The following is a 17242-nucleotide window of genomic DNA, read 5'->3' as shown; positions in this document are numbered from 1 at the left end:
CCAGACCCATGCTACAGTGCTATTGTTACCCAGAGACCTTGAAGGACAACCCCCCCACTCCCCCCACACACAGCCAATCCCAGGGACAGTGCTGTAAGGCACAAAAAAGCCATTTTACACATGGGAAGAAAGTGGCTCAAAGGGGGAGGCTTGGTGACAAAAGACAATCCCAGCTCCTGAGATCATGAGTTCAAGGCCTGAGATATACACACCAAGTCTCTCTCTCTCACACACACACACACACACACAAACTTAAAATGGATGTCATTTATTTAAAAGTGGGAGGGGCAACCAACCAGCCCCTCCTCTTGCCATCAGATCCCAGAAGAGCGTCAAGCTAGACTGGAAGGCTGAGATGGGGGCCCTTCCCAGGCAGCCTCAGGACACAGAGCACCCTCTTTCCAGGACGATGATCAAAGGAACCACTCTCCAACAACCACCAGGTGCTTGGCAGACTTTGGCTCTGTCCTCACAACAACCCCGTGAGGTAGGTGTTACATTCTTGGTCTCCAGACGAGAATAAGAGGCACAGAAAGACCAACTGGCCAAAGGACACTTGTTTATACTAGCAGGGACACTCTAGGCTCGTGGCTTCCATTAAAACTGGGCTAGCTGCCTCTGAGACTGAGGACAGGGCCTCCCGGATAGCAACTTGTAAACACAATGCAGACCCCAAGTCAGGACTCTTTCCATGTATGTAAAGGCCAGGAAGCCAGCGTCTCCCCTGGGCCATGCCCTCATCTCTACATTGGCTAGGTCATGCTATGCTGGCAACAGCATAGCTGGCTGATTTCGGGCTCTGTAATCCCCTTGAACGCGATCAAGAAAAAGTGGCTTCCCCGCCGCCTTTGTAGACTGTTACTTTCCACTGAGGAGGCTCATTTAGATATAATATGGAAGGTTTTTCATGGGTTTTTTTGGCCCTGGGATTTGGATTTAGGACTTCCTGTTTCCCAGGCAGGCACTTAAACTACATATGCCTCCAATCCTTTTTTGCTCTGATTATGTTTGAAGTAGGATCTTGCTTTTTGCCAGGATCGCCCTGGGCTGGGTTTTTCAATTATACTTTCCTTCATAGCTGTGATGACAGGTGTGCGTCACTACATCTGGCTTTTTCTGTTGAGATATGGGGGTCTCTCAAACTTTTTCCTCCCCAGGCTTTGGTCCTCTCAAGCCATGCTCGGCTTTAAGTTTTTATCTAGTAAGAAGTCTCTTCTTTTAGGAAAGAGTCACATTTGGACTAACAAACAGGCCTTAGGTGTCCCCTAGATTCAAATCTCAGGGTGTCTCATATGAGTGTAGAAGTCCCTTATAACTCCAGATCCTCATGGCTTATGCCAGGTAGTTATGTACCTGTGCATCTTAAAGGTTCATTAGGGCAATCAGAATCAAGTAAAAACTGCAGGATAGGGAAGGAAGCTGCAGCCAGTCCTGTCCTCTGTGTCTCAATGCCTTTGCCATTTTGTTAGGACAGCATTAGCAGAGGATCAGACCTGACCAGAGCCATGCTGGGAGTAGACACAGGAAAAGAAGCAGCTTACACTGGCTGTACACACTGGCTTTCTTCCCACCCTGGGACTAGCTGGGGCAGATGGGAATCCAGAAAGCATCCCACTAGTCAGGTAGGCAGGCTCTGCACTGGGCCTAGAATAGAGAAAGGTATTATAAACCTGGTTTATAGCACAGTGGAGTGAGATGAGTCCTGGCTGGGCCTGCCAGGTTCAGCCGCTTGCAGATCCTGGCTATGCTTCCGTTGGTGGCTGGCCCAGGTGGTCAGTCCGAGGGCCCTTGGCATGCCTGACAGTCCTTCATGTCCTCGGAGTAGTTTTCAATCTGGATGGTGATGGTGTGGAAGTGGAACTTCCTCTGGAGGTGAGTGCTGGTTGCCTTCAGCACAGCCTGGGCATCTGCATTCTGAGCTGGGGAGAGAGACAAGGGATGCAAAGAGAATTTGTGTGTGTGTGGGGGGGGAGTTATGGGGCTTGAACTCTGGGCCTGGGCACTGTCCCTCAGCTCTTCAGCTCAAGGTAAGCACTCTACCATTTGAACCACAGTGCCACTTCTGGTATTTTGGTGGTTATTGGAGATAAGAATTTCAGGGCCTTTCCTACCCAGGCTGGCTTTGAACTGTGATCCTCAGATCTCAGCCTCCTGAGTAGCTAGGATTACAGGTGTGAGCCACCGGCACTCGGCTGACAAGAGAATTCTATACTCATGCTCAGCCTCTGCCCACACCCCATGCCTACCCCCAGGGAAATGGGATAGGAGACCACAGACATGAAGAGACCCCAGATTCCGCTCCAGCTGGACAATCCTCTAGGCCCTGTGACTGGCCAAAGCCTAAGAGAGCAGAAAAGCCTGGCTGAAAGACTAGAACCTTACAAAACCACCCTCTCTTCAGCCTCAGTTTGTTCATAGATAAGTAAAATCTCCGTGCTCAGAGGAAGTAGTGTTTGAAGTGTTTGACAGAGGGTTGGCAAGACATTCAGGCTTGGCCCCAGACCTGGAGCTGCCTCTCTCTCCCTCACCCCAGCCTGAGTGTCCCAACCACTCACCAATGGCGATATGGACCGAGAGCACGGGCTGGGCCACGGTCAGTGCCCAGATGTGTAGGCTGTGCAAGGCTTCTACCCCGTCCACCGACAGTAGCAGGTCTCGAACAGCTGTGAAGTCCACACCCTTGGGAGTCCCTGAGGATGGCAGGCACAGGGACTAAAGGAAACTGCTCCTCACACCCCATTCCCCAAGGAAAGTCTAAAACTCCAGCTTTCCTGCCTGGGCTTGCTTTGAACCACAAACCTCAGATCTCAGCCTCCTGAGTAGCTAGGTTTACAGGTGTGTCTCCTCTTCTAAAGTGGAAACTTTAAAGACCAGTGCAGTTTATTTTGCCTACCACTGTACCCTCAGTGCCTAGAACAGTGCCTGTCCTGTCCTTAGATGCTCAATAAGCTTCCTGAGCACTGGGATTACAGGTGTACACCACCATGCCTGGCTCCATGTTTTTAGTGGTAAGTGAACGGAAGAATGAAACCCGGAGAACTGCTGAACTTATCTAAGGCAGTTTCATTCTTATCCTCACTTTTATCTGGGTCAGTCATCTTCCTGGAAAAAAAAAAAGCTCTGATCTGCCATCAAATACTTCTGCCAACCCTGGCTAGCACCCCGTTCTACTCCAAACTGTCCTGACTGTGCAGAGGCCCAAGACCTAAGATCCTCTCACTAAAGAGTAGTAGTTCAGAGCAGCCCGTTCTCCACCACCTGTAAGCAATCTTTCCTCCCAAGGCAGGCACAGGGGTTCCTAAGCCTAGCAAGAAAGGCTTGAGCTGAAGCAGGTTCAACAGGCCCCACACGACCAGTCCCCTTGCTGAGCCTCAGCCTGAGCTTCCTCTGTCCTGGAAAGCAGGACTGAGCAAGCTCCAGGTGCTGTGGAGGCCAGAAGCCACGTGACTAGGCAGGGGCCAGAGGGAAGGGCAGGCACGGGCTGGGACATTCCCAGGAACTGGCACACCTGAGGGCCCAGCTCTAGGCCAAGATCTCCCTGGGGCCCCAGGAGGTTTTGCCAGCCTACATGTTGCCAGCCAGGCTCTAGATGTTGATTCCTACCAAGGTGCTAGGATTCTACACATACACACACACCTTCTTTGATGATGTAGCTTAAAGCCAAAAGGGAGCCCCAAGGTCCCAGTTACCTTCCATCAGCACCAGGATTACATCTCTCAGGATGGTCAAGGTGGTCCCCAGGACCAGGATGGAGAAGAGGAAGGTACAGATGGGGTCCACATACTTGTACTCTGGCTGCAGAAAAGGGGAAAAACAAGCCAGACAACAACTCAGCTTCCCCGGCCCCCAGCACCATAGCGGCGGCTCTCTCTGCAGTGTGGGCATGAGTCTCGCCCGGTCCTGCTTCCCGGTTTTCTATTCTGTAGTCCACTTGCAGGACAGGCAGAACAGACCACAGTTCAGGATAGAGCCCGGGCTTTCCCTGCACCTTCTTGCGTCTAGGACAAACTAAAAGGATCTTTGATGGATTCTGGTTCACCACCCCCATTTTATATTCAAGCCCCAGTCCTGGGGCTTGAACTCAGGGCCTGGGCACTGTCCCTAAGCTGCTTTTGCTCAAAGATAGTGCTCTACCACTTTGAGCTACAGCTCCACTTCCAGTTTTTGGTGGTTAACTGGTGATAAGAGTCTCATAGACTTTCTTGCTTGGGCTGGCTTCAAATCACAATCCTCAGATCTCAGCCTCCAGGATTAGCTAAGATTCCAAGCATGAGCCTGGCTGGGATATGAAGTAGGCCCTGAGAGGAGACTTGAGCTGGTGCAGCTTCTTTCCAGGCTTTGCCTTTGTTTTAAGGATTTTAGAAAAAAAAACCTTTAAACAAGGTTAACTAGACCTTGGCTCCAACCAGCCCAGTTCCTGGAATGGAAAGAATGCCTCTAGGTCCCCCTCCCCTTAACAATCTAACCCAACTTGATTGTTCAGTTAAGGACTGACCCATAAAACAGATAGGTTGTAATCTGGCTCGAACAGGAGACACCACACTTGCTTACTGTAAACTCCGCCTATTGGCTACCTGTGTGTGGTCTGGTATGACCATACAATCCTTTGTGTGTTACGATCCCATTGGTCACCTGTGCGTGACCAGGCTCGACCTCATGGATTTTTGCCTTTAAAAGCCAAAGAATGGGGGCCCCTCGAGGTCGCAGTATCAGCTCCCGAGCCTGTGCTGTGGCCCTGGCCGGTCAGTGTAGGAACCTTCTCAATAAAGTTGCTTCTTTGTTAACAACTTTGTTGCAGTGGGCTCTGTCATTCAGGACTAGGTGGGCTTGCCTGCTTGAGTAGGGGTCTTCCTACTACAGATACATTTTCTTTCTCTCTCCCAACCCTGTTGCAGAGCTGGGAGGGAGCTAGAATGGTTGGGATTTACACTTCCCTGGCCCACCCTCCTCCGGTCCCCAGCTCTGACCTTGAAGTATACAACATAGGCTGCCACCAGGACGCCCAAGCTCTGCAGAAAATCTCCAATCACATGGATGAAGGCGGCCCGGACACTGGGGTTCTGCTCCTGGCTGGTGTCACTAGGACTGTGCCCGTGGCCGTGGCTGTGCCCGTGCCCAGACTGATGAAGGGCTAGTCCCATTCTGTGGAAGAGGAGACGAAGCCAGGGACTCTATCATGAGGCCACAGAGCAAGGGAGAGGACCCCCAGGCTGCTCCCACCTCTTCCTCCACTGAAACCAGTTTCAGCCACAACATGAAAAGGGACCTGGGTTGTTCCCAAGGGACATCTACTCCACATCAACCAGGCTCATCCCTCCCCAGTGCAGGCATGAGGTCTTCAAGCTTATTCCCTTCCAGGGAGCTGGGAGTGGACAGAATCCACTGTGAGCTCACACATCTCTAATGATGGATGCCTTTGGGTTAGTCCTAAGGCAGATCCCAACAGCTCACAACAAGAGAGCAATCCAGTCCCTGCGGCCTGGGCTGGGCTACAAACTTGGCTGGACCACGTGACCTCCTAACGCCAGCAGATAAAGGTTGCTGGGTGGGGGGGGGGAGGGGGAAGAGGCTGCACTCACATGATGTTCACTACCACGGCGCAGCCAGATGTTATCAGCATAGTGGCCCCTTCGATCTCATAGTTCCCAGAGATCAGCCGCTCTACAGCCAGGTACACCAGTACCCCAGTCACGACCCAGATGGACAACACAGACAGCAGGGCTCCCAGGATCTCTGGGGACGAGTCAGACCCCAACAGCAATCTTAGGTACCGAGCCTTTCGGCTGATAAGCCCTCTCCCCCTCTTCCTCCTCTCTTCTCCCCTGCAGAAGTCAGGACCTGGGTCTCACTGGACTCCAGTATGGTTTGATACTTGGAGTTGGATAATTACCTAGCCATCCCTCCTCCTATCCAAGACTGTCAGATGGAACTTAAGACACCACCTGGGTTAGCCTTGTTTGGCCTGGAAAGAAACTGACATTCAAATATATGTCTGGCTCATCTGGCAAATGGAGGCTCTAAGGAGGAAAGGCCGGATCGTCTCCCACTGGACTAAAGGAAAATAACTCGATCCCAATGTGAACTGATCAACTCAAAAGCTGCTGTCTTTCAAAAGCCTTGGCTAAACTTTCTCTCCCTCCCAAGTTGGTCCACTGATTATATGGACAGCACGCAGGCCATTGCGATTTGTTCTTGAAGTTCCTGCTTTCTTAGCAACTGTGCTTCTCTACAGAAGAGGAGCCTCCGAGTGACTGGAACCAGGGTTACTCCATCAGACTGGGCCTTCCCAGAGGGCGGGCACTGGGGTGCACACCCACCAATGCCACCCTCCTGGCCCCACCAAAGGGTCCACCTAATACCTCCTGTTCTGACTCCTTCTCCCTCCCTGCCCTATCTCTCATCAGGAGGCTCACCAGCTCGCTGCCAGCCGAAGTTCATGGTCTTTGTGGCTGGCCGAGAGGACATCCAGAGGGAGAAGAGGCTGATGAGCATGCTGGCAAAGTCAGTGAGCAGGTGTGCAGCATCGGTCATGATGGCCAGGCTGTGAGCCAGGTACCCACCTGCAAGGCAGGACCAGGAGAGTGAGGGGTCCTTATTGCTTCTCCCAAAGAGCCAACTTCCCAGACTGTGTGCAGCAGGAAGAAGACACACTGGGTTCCAGATCTCTCTACCCATTAACTGTACAGAATAAGCAAGGGACTTATACTCTCTGAGCCTCAACTTCCCATCTGTAAAATGGGTTAACAGAATCTAGAGAGTGAATGGGAAAAATCAAGTAAAAATAGGGACTGGAAAGCATGGTGGAGATTCAGTAAATGCCTTCTGGGCAGTGAGGCCTTCTTCCCTTTCCTTCCAGCTGTGTGTGATCTTAGGTTGGTTACTTAACTCGCTCAGTTTTATCATCAGTAAAGCAGGGAGATCAAGCCAGATGCAGGTGGTTCACACCTGTAATCCCAGCTACTCAGGAGGCTGAAACCTGAGGATTAAAGTTTGAAACCTACCCAGGCAGATAAATCCTGAGAGACTCTCATCTCCAATTAACTGGCCAAAAGCCAAAAGTGAAGCTGTGGCTCAACTGGTAGAGCACCAGTATTAAAAGTAAATAAACGGATAAACCAGCAAAGTGCAAGGCCCAGAGTTTAAGCCCTACAACTGAGCCGATAAATGAAAAAATAAGTAAGGAGAACCACAGCACTCACATGACAGTACAATGTTGCTGTGGAATTACAGGATATGATATCTATAGAGAAGGTTTGGTGTAGGGAATATTCAATTCATGGACCCTATTGCTTTTACTATCCCTAGGGACATTCAGGCTGTCCACACACCAACATCATCTCATTAGCAAACAAGTCTTACCAACGACTTCCCCGATCATGAATACAAGGCAGATGGCCGAGGCCACGTACAGCTGCCGTCGGGCCCGCTCCTTCTTGGGGTCACCGTGATTGCCAGGATCCTTCTGGGCATGGCAGTAATGGGTGTTATGGTTGCTCTGGGTGGCCAGCTCAACAGCCTGAAAGTCCAGGTGAGGGATCCAGATAGCTTCCTCCTGCCACAGCGATCCTAAATACCACCTAGTCAGGGGGGAAAGGAAGAAGAAACAGTAAAGTCGGAGGCCTGAGGCGTGGAGGATTGGAGTGGTGAGGCCAGTTGGGTCTCCCTGTGGGGCCTGGATGAGCTCACGTGCTCAATGGAAAGACTAAGAACTCTCTAAGCTCAGCAGGCCCTGGGCAGTGAGCAAAGGTGAATCAGGGTTGTTGGAGGTGTGGTGCAGGGGTGTTCCCTCCCGCCCTTCCCTCCCTCCAGAGGCCTAGAGGAAAGACCTTGGGAACCGGCCAAGGGCAGGTGGTCCAGCCAAGGAGTTCTGGCTCCAGAAGAGCAAAGCCTTCCTCTGCCCATTTGTGGGGAGACACAGGGCCTCTCCATGGCAGAGCTGCTGGGGGTGAGAATGCAGGGGTGAAGCTCCAGTCTGCCCGCCCCCCTCCCGGACGCGGGGTCAGGATCTGTGCAAGACAGGAGGTTTGCAAGGGGGCCAAGGTCAATTTCTCTCGGGCTGGCATCACTCAACCCTCAGGCGAGTCTCATTTTAGGCAGCCGCCAAAACCAACCACCACTGAGCCGGCTAATGGAGAGGTGCGTCCCTTATCGTCGCCCCAATCCCGGCCCTTCCCAGGCTCCCGCCTGCCTTACGGGGCTCGGCGCTGGCTGTTCAGCAGGTGCCGCTTCTCCATGGCCTCCAAGCTGGGCGCATCGGGCGACTCCGGGACGCGCACCCACCTGCGGCTCCGGCCTGGGCCCGGGCTCCGGCTCTGGCTCTGGCTCCCCGCCGCCCGCCGGGCTGCAGCCCCGCTCCGCACGTCCCGCTCCGCACGTCCCGCTCCGCGCCCACGCTGCGCCCAGCGCGCGTCAGCTTTATCCCCGGCCCGCGGCTGCCCGCCGGGGCGTCGTGTGCAAAAGCCCGAGGGGAGGGGGACGGGTGGCCTCTGCAAAGGGCGGCAAGGCCCCGGCTCCCGGGGGCCTCCGGGGGCCTGGCTGCCTCGACTTTGCCCAAGGTGGAGGCTTGGAGTGAAAAAGTTAGGATGGGGCGGCGGCCGCGCGGCGCGGCGCCCACCCTCCTGGGGAGTCCTGGGGGACCGCGACGTCTAGAAACTTCGGCTACCCCGGAGGCGAAATGTGACTCCGGGCCCAAGAATAAGGAGGTCTAAGGCTGGATCGGGTCTGCCCCTCCTGGCAAGAATCCCATTGGTTAGGTGGGGACCCCCCCCAGCGGTGGGCGAAGCCCGCAACGCCCTACCTGGGAGCCCCCTGGGTGACCCACCCATCCCCAGCCACTTCCTCCTCTCCGGGGCTGTTCGATCAGAATCTTTATTCCCAGCCCCGCCAAGAAACCGTGGTGCGCTTCGGTGAGCCGCCGCCATGGGGCGGGACGCACGCGTCGTCGTCCCCCTCGTCCCCGGCCACACACGCAGCCCACGGGACCCCTGGGGGACGCACCTGGCCGTGCGCGCGCGCGGTGCAGCCTGGCGCGGCTGGCTGGTGCTGGGTCGCCGGCTTGGTGCCTCATCCTCTTCAAGTACTGGCTTACGGTGGCTGTTGGGGGGGGCGTGTTGTTGGGGCCTCCCTCTCCCCCCTGCTGGCTTCTGACAGGCGTCCTCCCTGTGCAGAGAACTTCCTGCTAGTGACCTGCCTGGCACCTTTGGTTACCAGGACCATGAGAGGGAGCCATCGACCCGCCCAGAATCAAGGGTCCAGGGCTGGGCTGAAGCTCAGTAGTAAAGAGCATGCCTGGCATGTGGGGGGCCTTAGCTCAGTTCTCAGAACCTCAAAAGTACATTGAAGCTACTGGTTTGGGGTTTTTTTGTTTTTGTTTTTGTTTTGTCTTTCCAGTCCTGGGGCTTGAACTCAGGACCTGGGTGCTGCCCCTGAGTTTCTTTTTTTCAAGGCTAGCACTCTACCACTTGAGCCATAGCACCACTTCTCTGGCTTTTTCTGTTTATGTGATCCTGAGGAATGGAACCCAGGGCTTCATGCATGCTAGGCAAGCACTCTACCACTAAGCCACCTTCCCAGCCCTGTTGTTTTTGTTTTATTTTCTTTCTCTCTCTCTCTTTCTTTCTTCCTTTCAGGCAAAAGGAGAGTGCAGAAAGAGAGGGAGAAAGGGTGAACAAATGCAATCATGCTATGCACTATGTGGGAAATGACCGGTGTAACTTGTGGGCAAGGATAGGAGAGGGGAAGTAGGAGAGGGCAAAGGAAGGGATGACATTGTCCAAACAAGAATTGTACTCATTACCTGACAAGAAATGGTAACCCCTCTGTACCACATCTTAATAATAACAAATTTATATTAAAGATAGATTGAAGCAAGAAGTAGCCAATTAGATAAAAGTTAGGCAGTTACTGTTCAGTGTTCATAAGAGTTTCTATGAGGTGATTGCAAATATATTTCTTAGAACCTATTTGAGGACAAAACATTTATGCTTTATGGAAGTGTGTCTTACAACCCTCTTGTTCCTGTTAATTCAGAACACACTGTAAAATTTCAATGAATGCAGATTTACAAGTCAGATTCTGTTACACATAGTCACCTGATAAAACACTTTTTATAGGGGTTGGAGATTTAGCTCAATTGAAGAGTACTTGTCTGGCAAAGCCCTGAGTTGAGTCCTGAACTCTGGGTCAAATGAAAAAGTTTTTTATAGCAGATTTATTTAAACCAATACTCTCTCATGATTTCTGTACTAGAAGAGATACAATCTTTTAGTTTGATGACTCTAGCTCATAACTTTCCCCAAGGCAAGTAACAGAAATTCTAATATCTGCGGGGCGCCAGTGGCTCACGCCTGCAATCCTAGCTACTCAGGAGGCTGAGATCTGAGGATCGTGGTTCAAAGCCAGCCCAAGCAGGAAAGTCTGTGGGACTCTTATCTCTAGTAAACCATTAGAAAACTGGAAGTGGTGCTGTGGCTCAAGAGGTAGAGCACTCACCTTGAACTGAAATACTCAGGCCCAGAGTTCAAGCCCTACAACCAACAACAACAAAAAGAAACCCTAATGTCTGCCTTCCTCCTAAGGAGCTGGCCTTAAAGAAATTTTTTGACCTTTGACTAATAGTAAGTCTCAGACCCACCTTAGTTCAGAGAGGTCCCCTCCCCCCCCCGCCCCGCCCCAAGAAGGAATGCTGAAACTGAGACTAAGAACAAAGCCTTCCCAGCCTTCCCACCCAGATTGTTACCACTGGATCATACCTTTTTCATCCAGTCACATTTCTACATGATTCTCCATCCATGTTTTGGTCATGCCTATGCAATAAAGTCTCCGCAAAACCCAAAAGGAGCTGGTGTCAGTGGCTCATGCCTGTCATCTTGTTTTGTTTTATTTTGGGTCCGGTTGTGGGCCTGAACTCTGAGCCTGGGCACTGCCCCTCAGCTCTTCAGCTCAAGGCTAGCTCTCTACCACTTGAGCCACAGCACCAATTCCGGCTTTTTTTTTTTGCTTATGGGTGCTGAGGAATCGAACCCAGGGCCTCAAGCATGCAAGGCAAGCGCTTTACCACTGAGCCACCTTCCCAGCCCCTCATGCCTGTCATCTTAAACTACTCAGGAGGCTTAGATTTGAGAATTACAGTTCAAAGCCAGCCCAACAGAAATGTTCATGAGACCCTTGCCCCCAATTAACCACCAAAAAGCAGGAAACAGAGCTATGGTTCAAGTGGTAGCCTTGAGCAAAAAAGCACAGGGACAGCACCCAGACCCTGAGTTCAAGCCCTAGGACTGGCATTGAAGTGAAAAAAAAAACAAAAAACAAAAAACCCACAAAGCAACAACAACAAAAAGGACGCGTTCCAGGAAGCTTCCAGATAGATAGCCAAATGCATGAAGCATTCTTAGAAGGTAATGTTGCCTGCAGGGTGCGGAAGTTCCTAGCTCTTTCCTACATGCCTTACCCTCTGTCTGGCTTCTTCTGAAACCTTTCTAATATCCTCTGTAATTAACTGGGAAATAAGTAGGTATTGGTAGCATGCCTGTAATCCTAGCTACCCAGGAGGCTGAGATCTGAGGATTTCTGTTTGAAGCCAGCCAGGTCAGGAAAGTCCCTAAGGTTCTTTCCAATTCATCACCAAAAAAGTTGGAAGTGGAGTCCTGGTTCAATTGTAACTATGCTTGAGTGCAAAAGCTAAGGGACAGGGCACAGGCTCTGAATCCAAGCCGAGTACAGGCATAAACAAACAAACAAACAAACAAAAAGTGCTAAATCTTAAGTTAGCATTTCCCTGTGTTCTGTGAATTGCTTAAGCAAATCAAAGGAGTCTATCAGAGGCTCTGTTGAAACTGACTTATAGATTTATAGCAAGAAACTACCTAAGGAAGCATGGCTGGCATCTAAAGTGGGGCGGGGCAGGGGGGGGACAAACTGGGCTCTTCAGGTAAGCAGTGTCAGAGCTGAATTGAGTTGAAGAATAATCAGGTGATGTCCTGTGCATAATTAACTGCTTGCTCAATGTGTGCACCTGGTGTGAGAGACTGAGGCTGAAGTTGACTTTTATATCCCCAGAGTACATTTTAACTGATTTATAAGAGTTTAATGAACCAAAACTTCCATGTACTGAAAACTACCAGGTCCAGGTACTTTCCTTCTGAGATTTCCCAGGAGATCCTGTGCAGCTCCCAGATCTCAATGGTACTTATAGAATTTTGTATAAAATACAAAAATTGTTGCCAGGTGCTGGAGGCAGGAGGCTGAGATCTGAGGATTGCAGCTTAAAGCCAGCCCAGGCAGGAAAGTCTATGAGACTCTGTTTTCCAATTAACCAGTAAAAACCTAGAAGGGGAAGGGCGGCTCGCAGAGAACCAGCTTTGAGTGGAAAAAGCCAAGGGAAGTTCAAGGCCCTAAGCTCAAGCCCCAGTTTAGGAGGAGGAGGAGGGAGAGGAGGAGGGGGGAGGGAAGGGGGAGGAGGAGGAGGAGGAGGAGGAAGAGGAGAAAGGAAAGAGGAGGGCTAGGAATGTAGCTTAGTGGTATAGTGCTTGCCTAGCATGCATGAAGCCCTGGATTCAATTTCTCAGTACCACATAGACAGAAAAAGCCAGAAATGGTGCTGTGGCTCAAGTGGTAGAGTGCTAACTTCAGGGACAGTGCCCAGGCCCTGAGTTCGAGCCCCAGAACTGGCAAAAAAAAAGAAAAAGAAAGAAAATAAAGAAAAAGAAAGACAGTGGGATTGGCATGTAGGTCACTGACAGAGCACATGCTGGGCAAGTAAAACAACAGAAAAGAACCCTTTACACCAGCTCTAATGTGTTCTAGTTAGCAAGACAACAATGATCCTTCTGTGTGGCAAAGGAGCCATCTTATTTGTGATTAACAGATATGTTCCTGGAACTGAAGCATCTGACTAAAGAGCTTTGCCTGACCTCTCTTCTCTCCCTGATAAATGGCAAGATAAGAGACTGTAATGTCTGCTTCCAGTAATCAGTAACCTGGAAAAGTAATCTGGAGACAGAAGGTGCACCGGTTAGGATGCTGACTCTGTGATTTCCCCCTAGCGGAGCATGCAGGGCCTTGTGCTTGCTAACCAAGTGATCTACCACTTGAGTCATGCCCCCAGCCTTTGATTCTTAGGATCTTAAGGAGATTGGACAGAACCTTTGTATTTCTGGCCTCGACTTCCTTCATTTTTTTTCTTTTCTTTTCTTTTTTTTTTTGTCGGTCACGGGGCTTGAACTCTGGGCCTAGGTGCTATCCTTGAGCTCTACCACTTGAGCCACAGAGCCACTTGCGGTTTTCTGTGTATGTGGTGCTGAGGACTCCCAGGGCTTCATGCATGCATGCATGTGCGGCAAGGACTCTACCACTGAGCTACCTTCCCAGGCCCTCCTTCATTTTTCTATGGGAGGTTACTTTAGGAGATAAAACTATAAAGTGTGTGATTATAAAACAAAACACAAAGAAGTAGAATTAAAATCTTGAGCCAAGTGCCCATGGCTCATGCTTGTAATCATAGCTATTCAGGAAGCTGAGATCTGAGGTTCACAGTTCAAAGCCACTTCTGAAGGAAAGTCCTTGAAACTCTTCAATTAAACACCAAAAAGCTAAAAGTGGAGCTGTGGCTAACTTGATAGAGAACTATCCTTGAGCAAAAAAGCAGGAACAATGTTTAGGCCCAGAGTTCAAGTTCCAAAACCAGCACACACACAAAATAAGATTCCCTAAAATTCTAAGTTAGCCTTTGGAAACCTTCCAGAAGAGAAGATGGACAGAGGCGTAGCAAACTTGACTAAAGAGAGCTCCACAGCAATCTGCTTCTGAAGGGTCCTATGTGAGCAGTAAGTTGACAATTGCTGGGTTATATCATTTAATCCATCAAAAAAACTTCCTGAATGGGGGAGCAGGAAATGTTTCTTCCTCTTTTCTGTTTCTCCCTACTTTATCCCTGTTACTCTAAAACTAAATGTTTGCTAAAACTTTCAAAAAAAAAAAAAAAAAAGGAACGATATTGCCAAGTGCTGGTGGCTCACGCCTGTAATCCTAGCTACTCAGGAGGCTGAGATCTGAGGATCGTGGTTCAAAGCCAGCCCAGGCAGGAATAGCCCTGAGACTCTTATCTCCAGTAAACCACCAGAAAACCGGAAGTGGCGCTATGGCTCAAGTGGTAGAGCATTTGCCTTGAGCTGGAGAGCTGGGGGACAGAGCCCAGGCCCAGAGTTCAAGCCCCGTGACCAATTGAAAGAAAGAAAGAAAGAAAGAAAGGAAAGAAAGAGAGAAAGAAAGGAAGGAAGGAAGAACGATACAGAAAGTCTTAAGGATTAGACAGTATTGTAAGCATCATGAACTTGATGGTACTTGTTTGAAGTTCATTGGCAATTTTGTACAATGCTGGCAATGAACCTGGGGCCTTAGACATGCTAGACAAGTGCTTTATCACTGAACTATGTCTCAGTCCTTATCAGCTTGCTTATTATTTCTTCCTTCCTTCCTTCCTTCTCTTTCTTCCTTCTCTTTCTTCCTTCCTTCCCTCTCTCTCTTCCCTTCCCCTTCCTTTTCTTCCTTTCTTTTTTTCTTCCTTCCTTTTTTAAAAAAAAAATTTTTTTTGAGACAAACTGGCTTCTAATTTGCAATCCTCCTGCCTCAGCCTCCTGAGTGCTGGGATAGGTGTGCACAAGTCCTTACCTTGCTACTGTGTTCTGAGTGCTTAAAAGAACTCAGGAGCCTGTTGTATTCCTTGTAGTTGTAAGCTATATGCACACATCACCTCTAATGCAGTGCAGCCTTGCCTCTTGCTCATGGTTCTTGGAGAGCCCAATTGAACTGGGGCCTGTGCTGCTGGTTGTCTTCCCTGGAGAAAATATGGACTAACCCCACTAACAGGACACTAGAGGACTGTTTGAGTCAAGTTGTGGGTTTGTTTGTGGTTTTTTTTTGGGGGGGGTGGGGGGGAGGGATTGGTCCCAGGGCTTAAATTCAGGGCCTAGGTGCTATCCCTAAGTTTTTCTGCTCAAAGCCTGCCCTCTATCACTTTGAGCCACAGCTCTACTTCCAGCTTTCTGGTGGTGAATTGGAGGTAAGTTCTCAGCCTCATGAGTAGCTAGGATTTTAGGATTACAGGTATGAGCCACCAGCCCCTGGCTCATGCTAGATTTTTTATGGCCTGCTGAAATATCTCATATGCCTAAACTACTAACTGAGGCTTTACTGAAGCAGTGTCCAGATCATTTCTGTCACTAGTAGATTCCCTCACTTCCCTTCTTGCCTGTCCAGCTTCTATTTTCCTTTGCTTTGTCTGCTCCCATGATGAGACCTTAGCTAAAGCATTCAAACCCAGGCTAGGAATGTGGCTTAGTGGTAGAGTGCTTGCCTAGAATGCATGAAGCTCTGGACTTGATTCCTTACTACCGCATAAACAGGAGAAGCTGTAAGTAGTGCTTTGGCTCAAGTGGTAGAGTGCTAGCCTTGAGCAAAAAGAAGCTCAGGGACAGTGCCCAGGCCCTGAGTTCAAGACCCAGGACTGGGGAAAAAAAGTATTAAACTCTGCTGTAGGCCTGTTTTCTGCAGAACCAAGTGACAGCTGCACATTGAATGTGTTCTGTGAGGACTGTTTCAGGGTCCATTTTCTATAAAGTGCATACTGGGAAATGCTAGTTTAGAAACCTCCTTCGGGGGCTGGAAGGTGGCTCGGTGGCAGAGTGCTTGCTTTGCATTCATGAGGCCCTGGGTTCGATTCCTCAGCACCACATAAACAAAAAAAGCAGGAAGTGGCGTTCTGGTTCAAGTGATAGAGCGCTAGCCTTGAGCTGAAGAGCTGAGGGACAGCACCCAGGCCCAGAGTTCAAGCCCTGGGACCGACCAAAAAAAAAAAAAGAAAGAAAAAGAAACCCTCTTCAAGGTAGGATGTAAGCCTAGTCTGGCCAATGTCTTCTACCCATCAGGTCTTCCATTCATCCATGCAGAACTCTCTTAGGGAGATAAAGTAAATGAATAAAACGCCAGATCTTTTGTTGTAACAGGAAGAGAGCATTGTGCATTTATTGAAACAACATAGAACACACACAGTGCCTGCCCCTGACAGGCACAGACACTGGAATACAGTACATTATCCTCTTCTAGGCCAGGGAGGGCTACCTAGCTCTCCCACAGAGAAGAGGAAGTGGGCAACTCTATCAACCTGCCTTCCTTCCCCTCTCTCTAACCATCACCAGTCACACAATGACCAGGCATGACCATACAAAAAGTTTCTTTACAAAAAGCACCAAATTGGCATACATATACAAGTATTTACAAAAAAAAATCACATTTTAAAAACGTACAAAATATTTCACTTTGCACCAAGGTAGAAAAGTGTCCGGTGTGATTGTTTCAAGCACATTTTCAATTCTGCTTCAGTGGCTGCTGAACACAGCGGTGGGCGTTCTACTCTAGTCTCTGCTCTCTGAGCAGAGAGAAGACTTACCTCCCTGTTGTCCCTCCAGGGACTCTGACCCCTCCCACTCTGGGCCTGTCACCAAGGCAACCAGGCCCATCCCCACCCCTGCTTCCCAGTCTCCCTGCATCCAGGGGGTCTCTCTCATCCAGCTCCTTACTGGTGTCCTGAAATAAAGACAGAAACAGAGGTATCTTGGTGAGAAAGACTCAAGAGGCTCCAGAGCCTACCAAGCTACAGCGACAAATAGAACCACCCAACTGCATTTCCTGCCTGGCTCTTCCCTTTCAAATCAAAGGAAGTCCAGTGCCAGTGGCTCACACCTGTGATCCAAGCTATTTGGAAGGCTGAGAACAGAAAGCTCACAGTTCAAGGCCAACGGAAGGAGGCACAGCTGTGTGCAACTCATATGGAAGACTAAAGTGGAAAGTACTGTGAAAAGTCCTTGAGACTCCATCTTAACAGAGGGAAGATGGATGCAGAGGTAACAGGAAGTCTCACGCAGGCAGACCAGGCTCCAGGCCTAGCTCAAAAAACGGTAATAAACAAACAAAGCTAGCTGGGTGCAGGTGACTCATACCTATAACTACCTATACCTATAGCTACTTAAGAGGCTGAGATCTGAGGATCTTGGTTTGAAGCTCAATCAGGAAAGTCCATAAAACTCTTACCTCCAATTAACCACTAAAAAGTCAGAAATGCAGCTATGGCTCCAGTGATAGAGTGTTGGCCAATAGCAGAAAAGCTCAGGAACAGTGTCCAGGCCCTGAGTTCAAGACCCAGGACCAGTAACACACACACACACACACACAAAAAAAAAAAAAAAAA

The 17242-nt window shown here is 49.9% G+C and overlaps 2 protein-coding genes across 3 annotated transcripts in view; both read right to left on the bottom strand.

Moving 5' to 3' along the window:
• Positions 1-272: 272 nt before the first annotated feature.
• On the bottom strand, positions 273-8349 carry Slc30a2 (solute carrier family 30 (zinc transporter), member 2). Of its 2 annotated transcripts, XM_013031092.1 has the most exons (8): positions 8194-8349; positions 7360-7577; positions 6414-6560; positions 5580-5733; positions 4968-5142; positions 3690-3795; positions 2556-2690; positions 273-1919 (listed from the first exon to the last, which is right to left on the bottom strand). In XM_013031092.1, the coding sequence occupies exons 1-8, from the start codon at positions 8232-8234 to the stop codon at positions 1774-1776; spliced, it is 1122 nt and encodes a 373-aa protein (XP_012886546.1). In that variant the 5' UTR covers positions 8235-8349; the 3' UTR covers positions 273-1773. The 2 variants fall into 2 exon arrangements, with proteins under 2 accessions (XP_012886546.1, XP_012886555.1); XM_013031101.1 differs by lacking the exon at positions 8194-8349 and having other exon boundaries at positions 7410-7557.
• Positions 8350-16011: 7662 nt separating this feature from the next.
• Trim63 (tripartite motif containing 63, E3 ubiquitin protein ligase) overlaps positions 16012-17242 on the bottom strand; it is a 14770-nt gene continuing 13539 nt past the window's right edge. Inside the window, exon 9 of the mRNA XM_013033050.1 lies at positions 16012-16581. Coding sequence (XP_012888504.1) covers positions 16571-16581 — 11 coding nt within the window. The 3' untranslated portion in view covers positions 16012-16570. The remainder of the gene's footprint in view (positions 16582-17242) is intronic.

This window comes from Dipodomys ordii, unplaced genomic scaffold (assembly GCF_000151885.1).
Source record: "Dipodomys ordii isolate 6190 unplaced genomic scaffold, Dord_2.0 Scaffold6, whole genome shotgun sequence".
NCBI lineage: Eukaryota > Metazoa > Chordata > Mammalia > Rodentia > Heteromyidae > Dipodomys > Dipodomys ordii.
The sequence above is the reverse complement of the archived record's forward strand: the minus strand, read 5'-3'. Positions and strand labels throughout refer to the sequence as shown.

Coding starts and splice junctions, on each gene's coding strand:
- Slc30a2 (XM_013031092.1), bottom strand. CDS start 8,234: ATGGAGAAGCGGCACCTGCTGAACAGCCAGCGCCGAGCCCC. Junction 7,578..8,193: donor AACAGCCAGCGCCGAGCCCC/GTAAGGCAGGCG, acceptor CCCCCTGACTAG/GTGGTATTTAGGATCGCTGT. Junction 3,796..4,967: donor CCTATGTTGTATACTTCAAG/GTCAGAGCTGGG, acceptor CCTTTTCTGCAG/CCAGAGTACAAGTATGTGGA.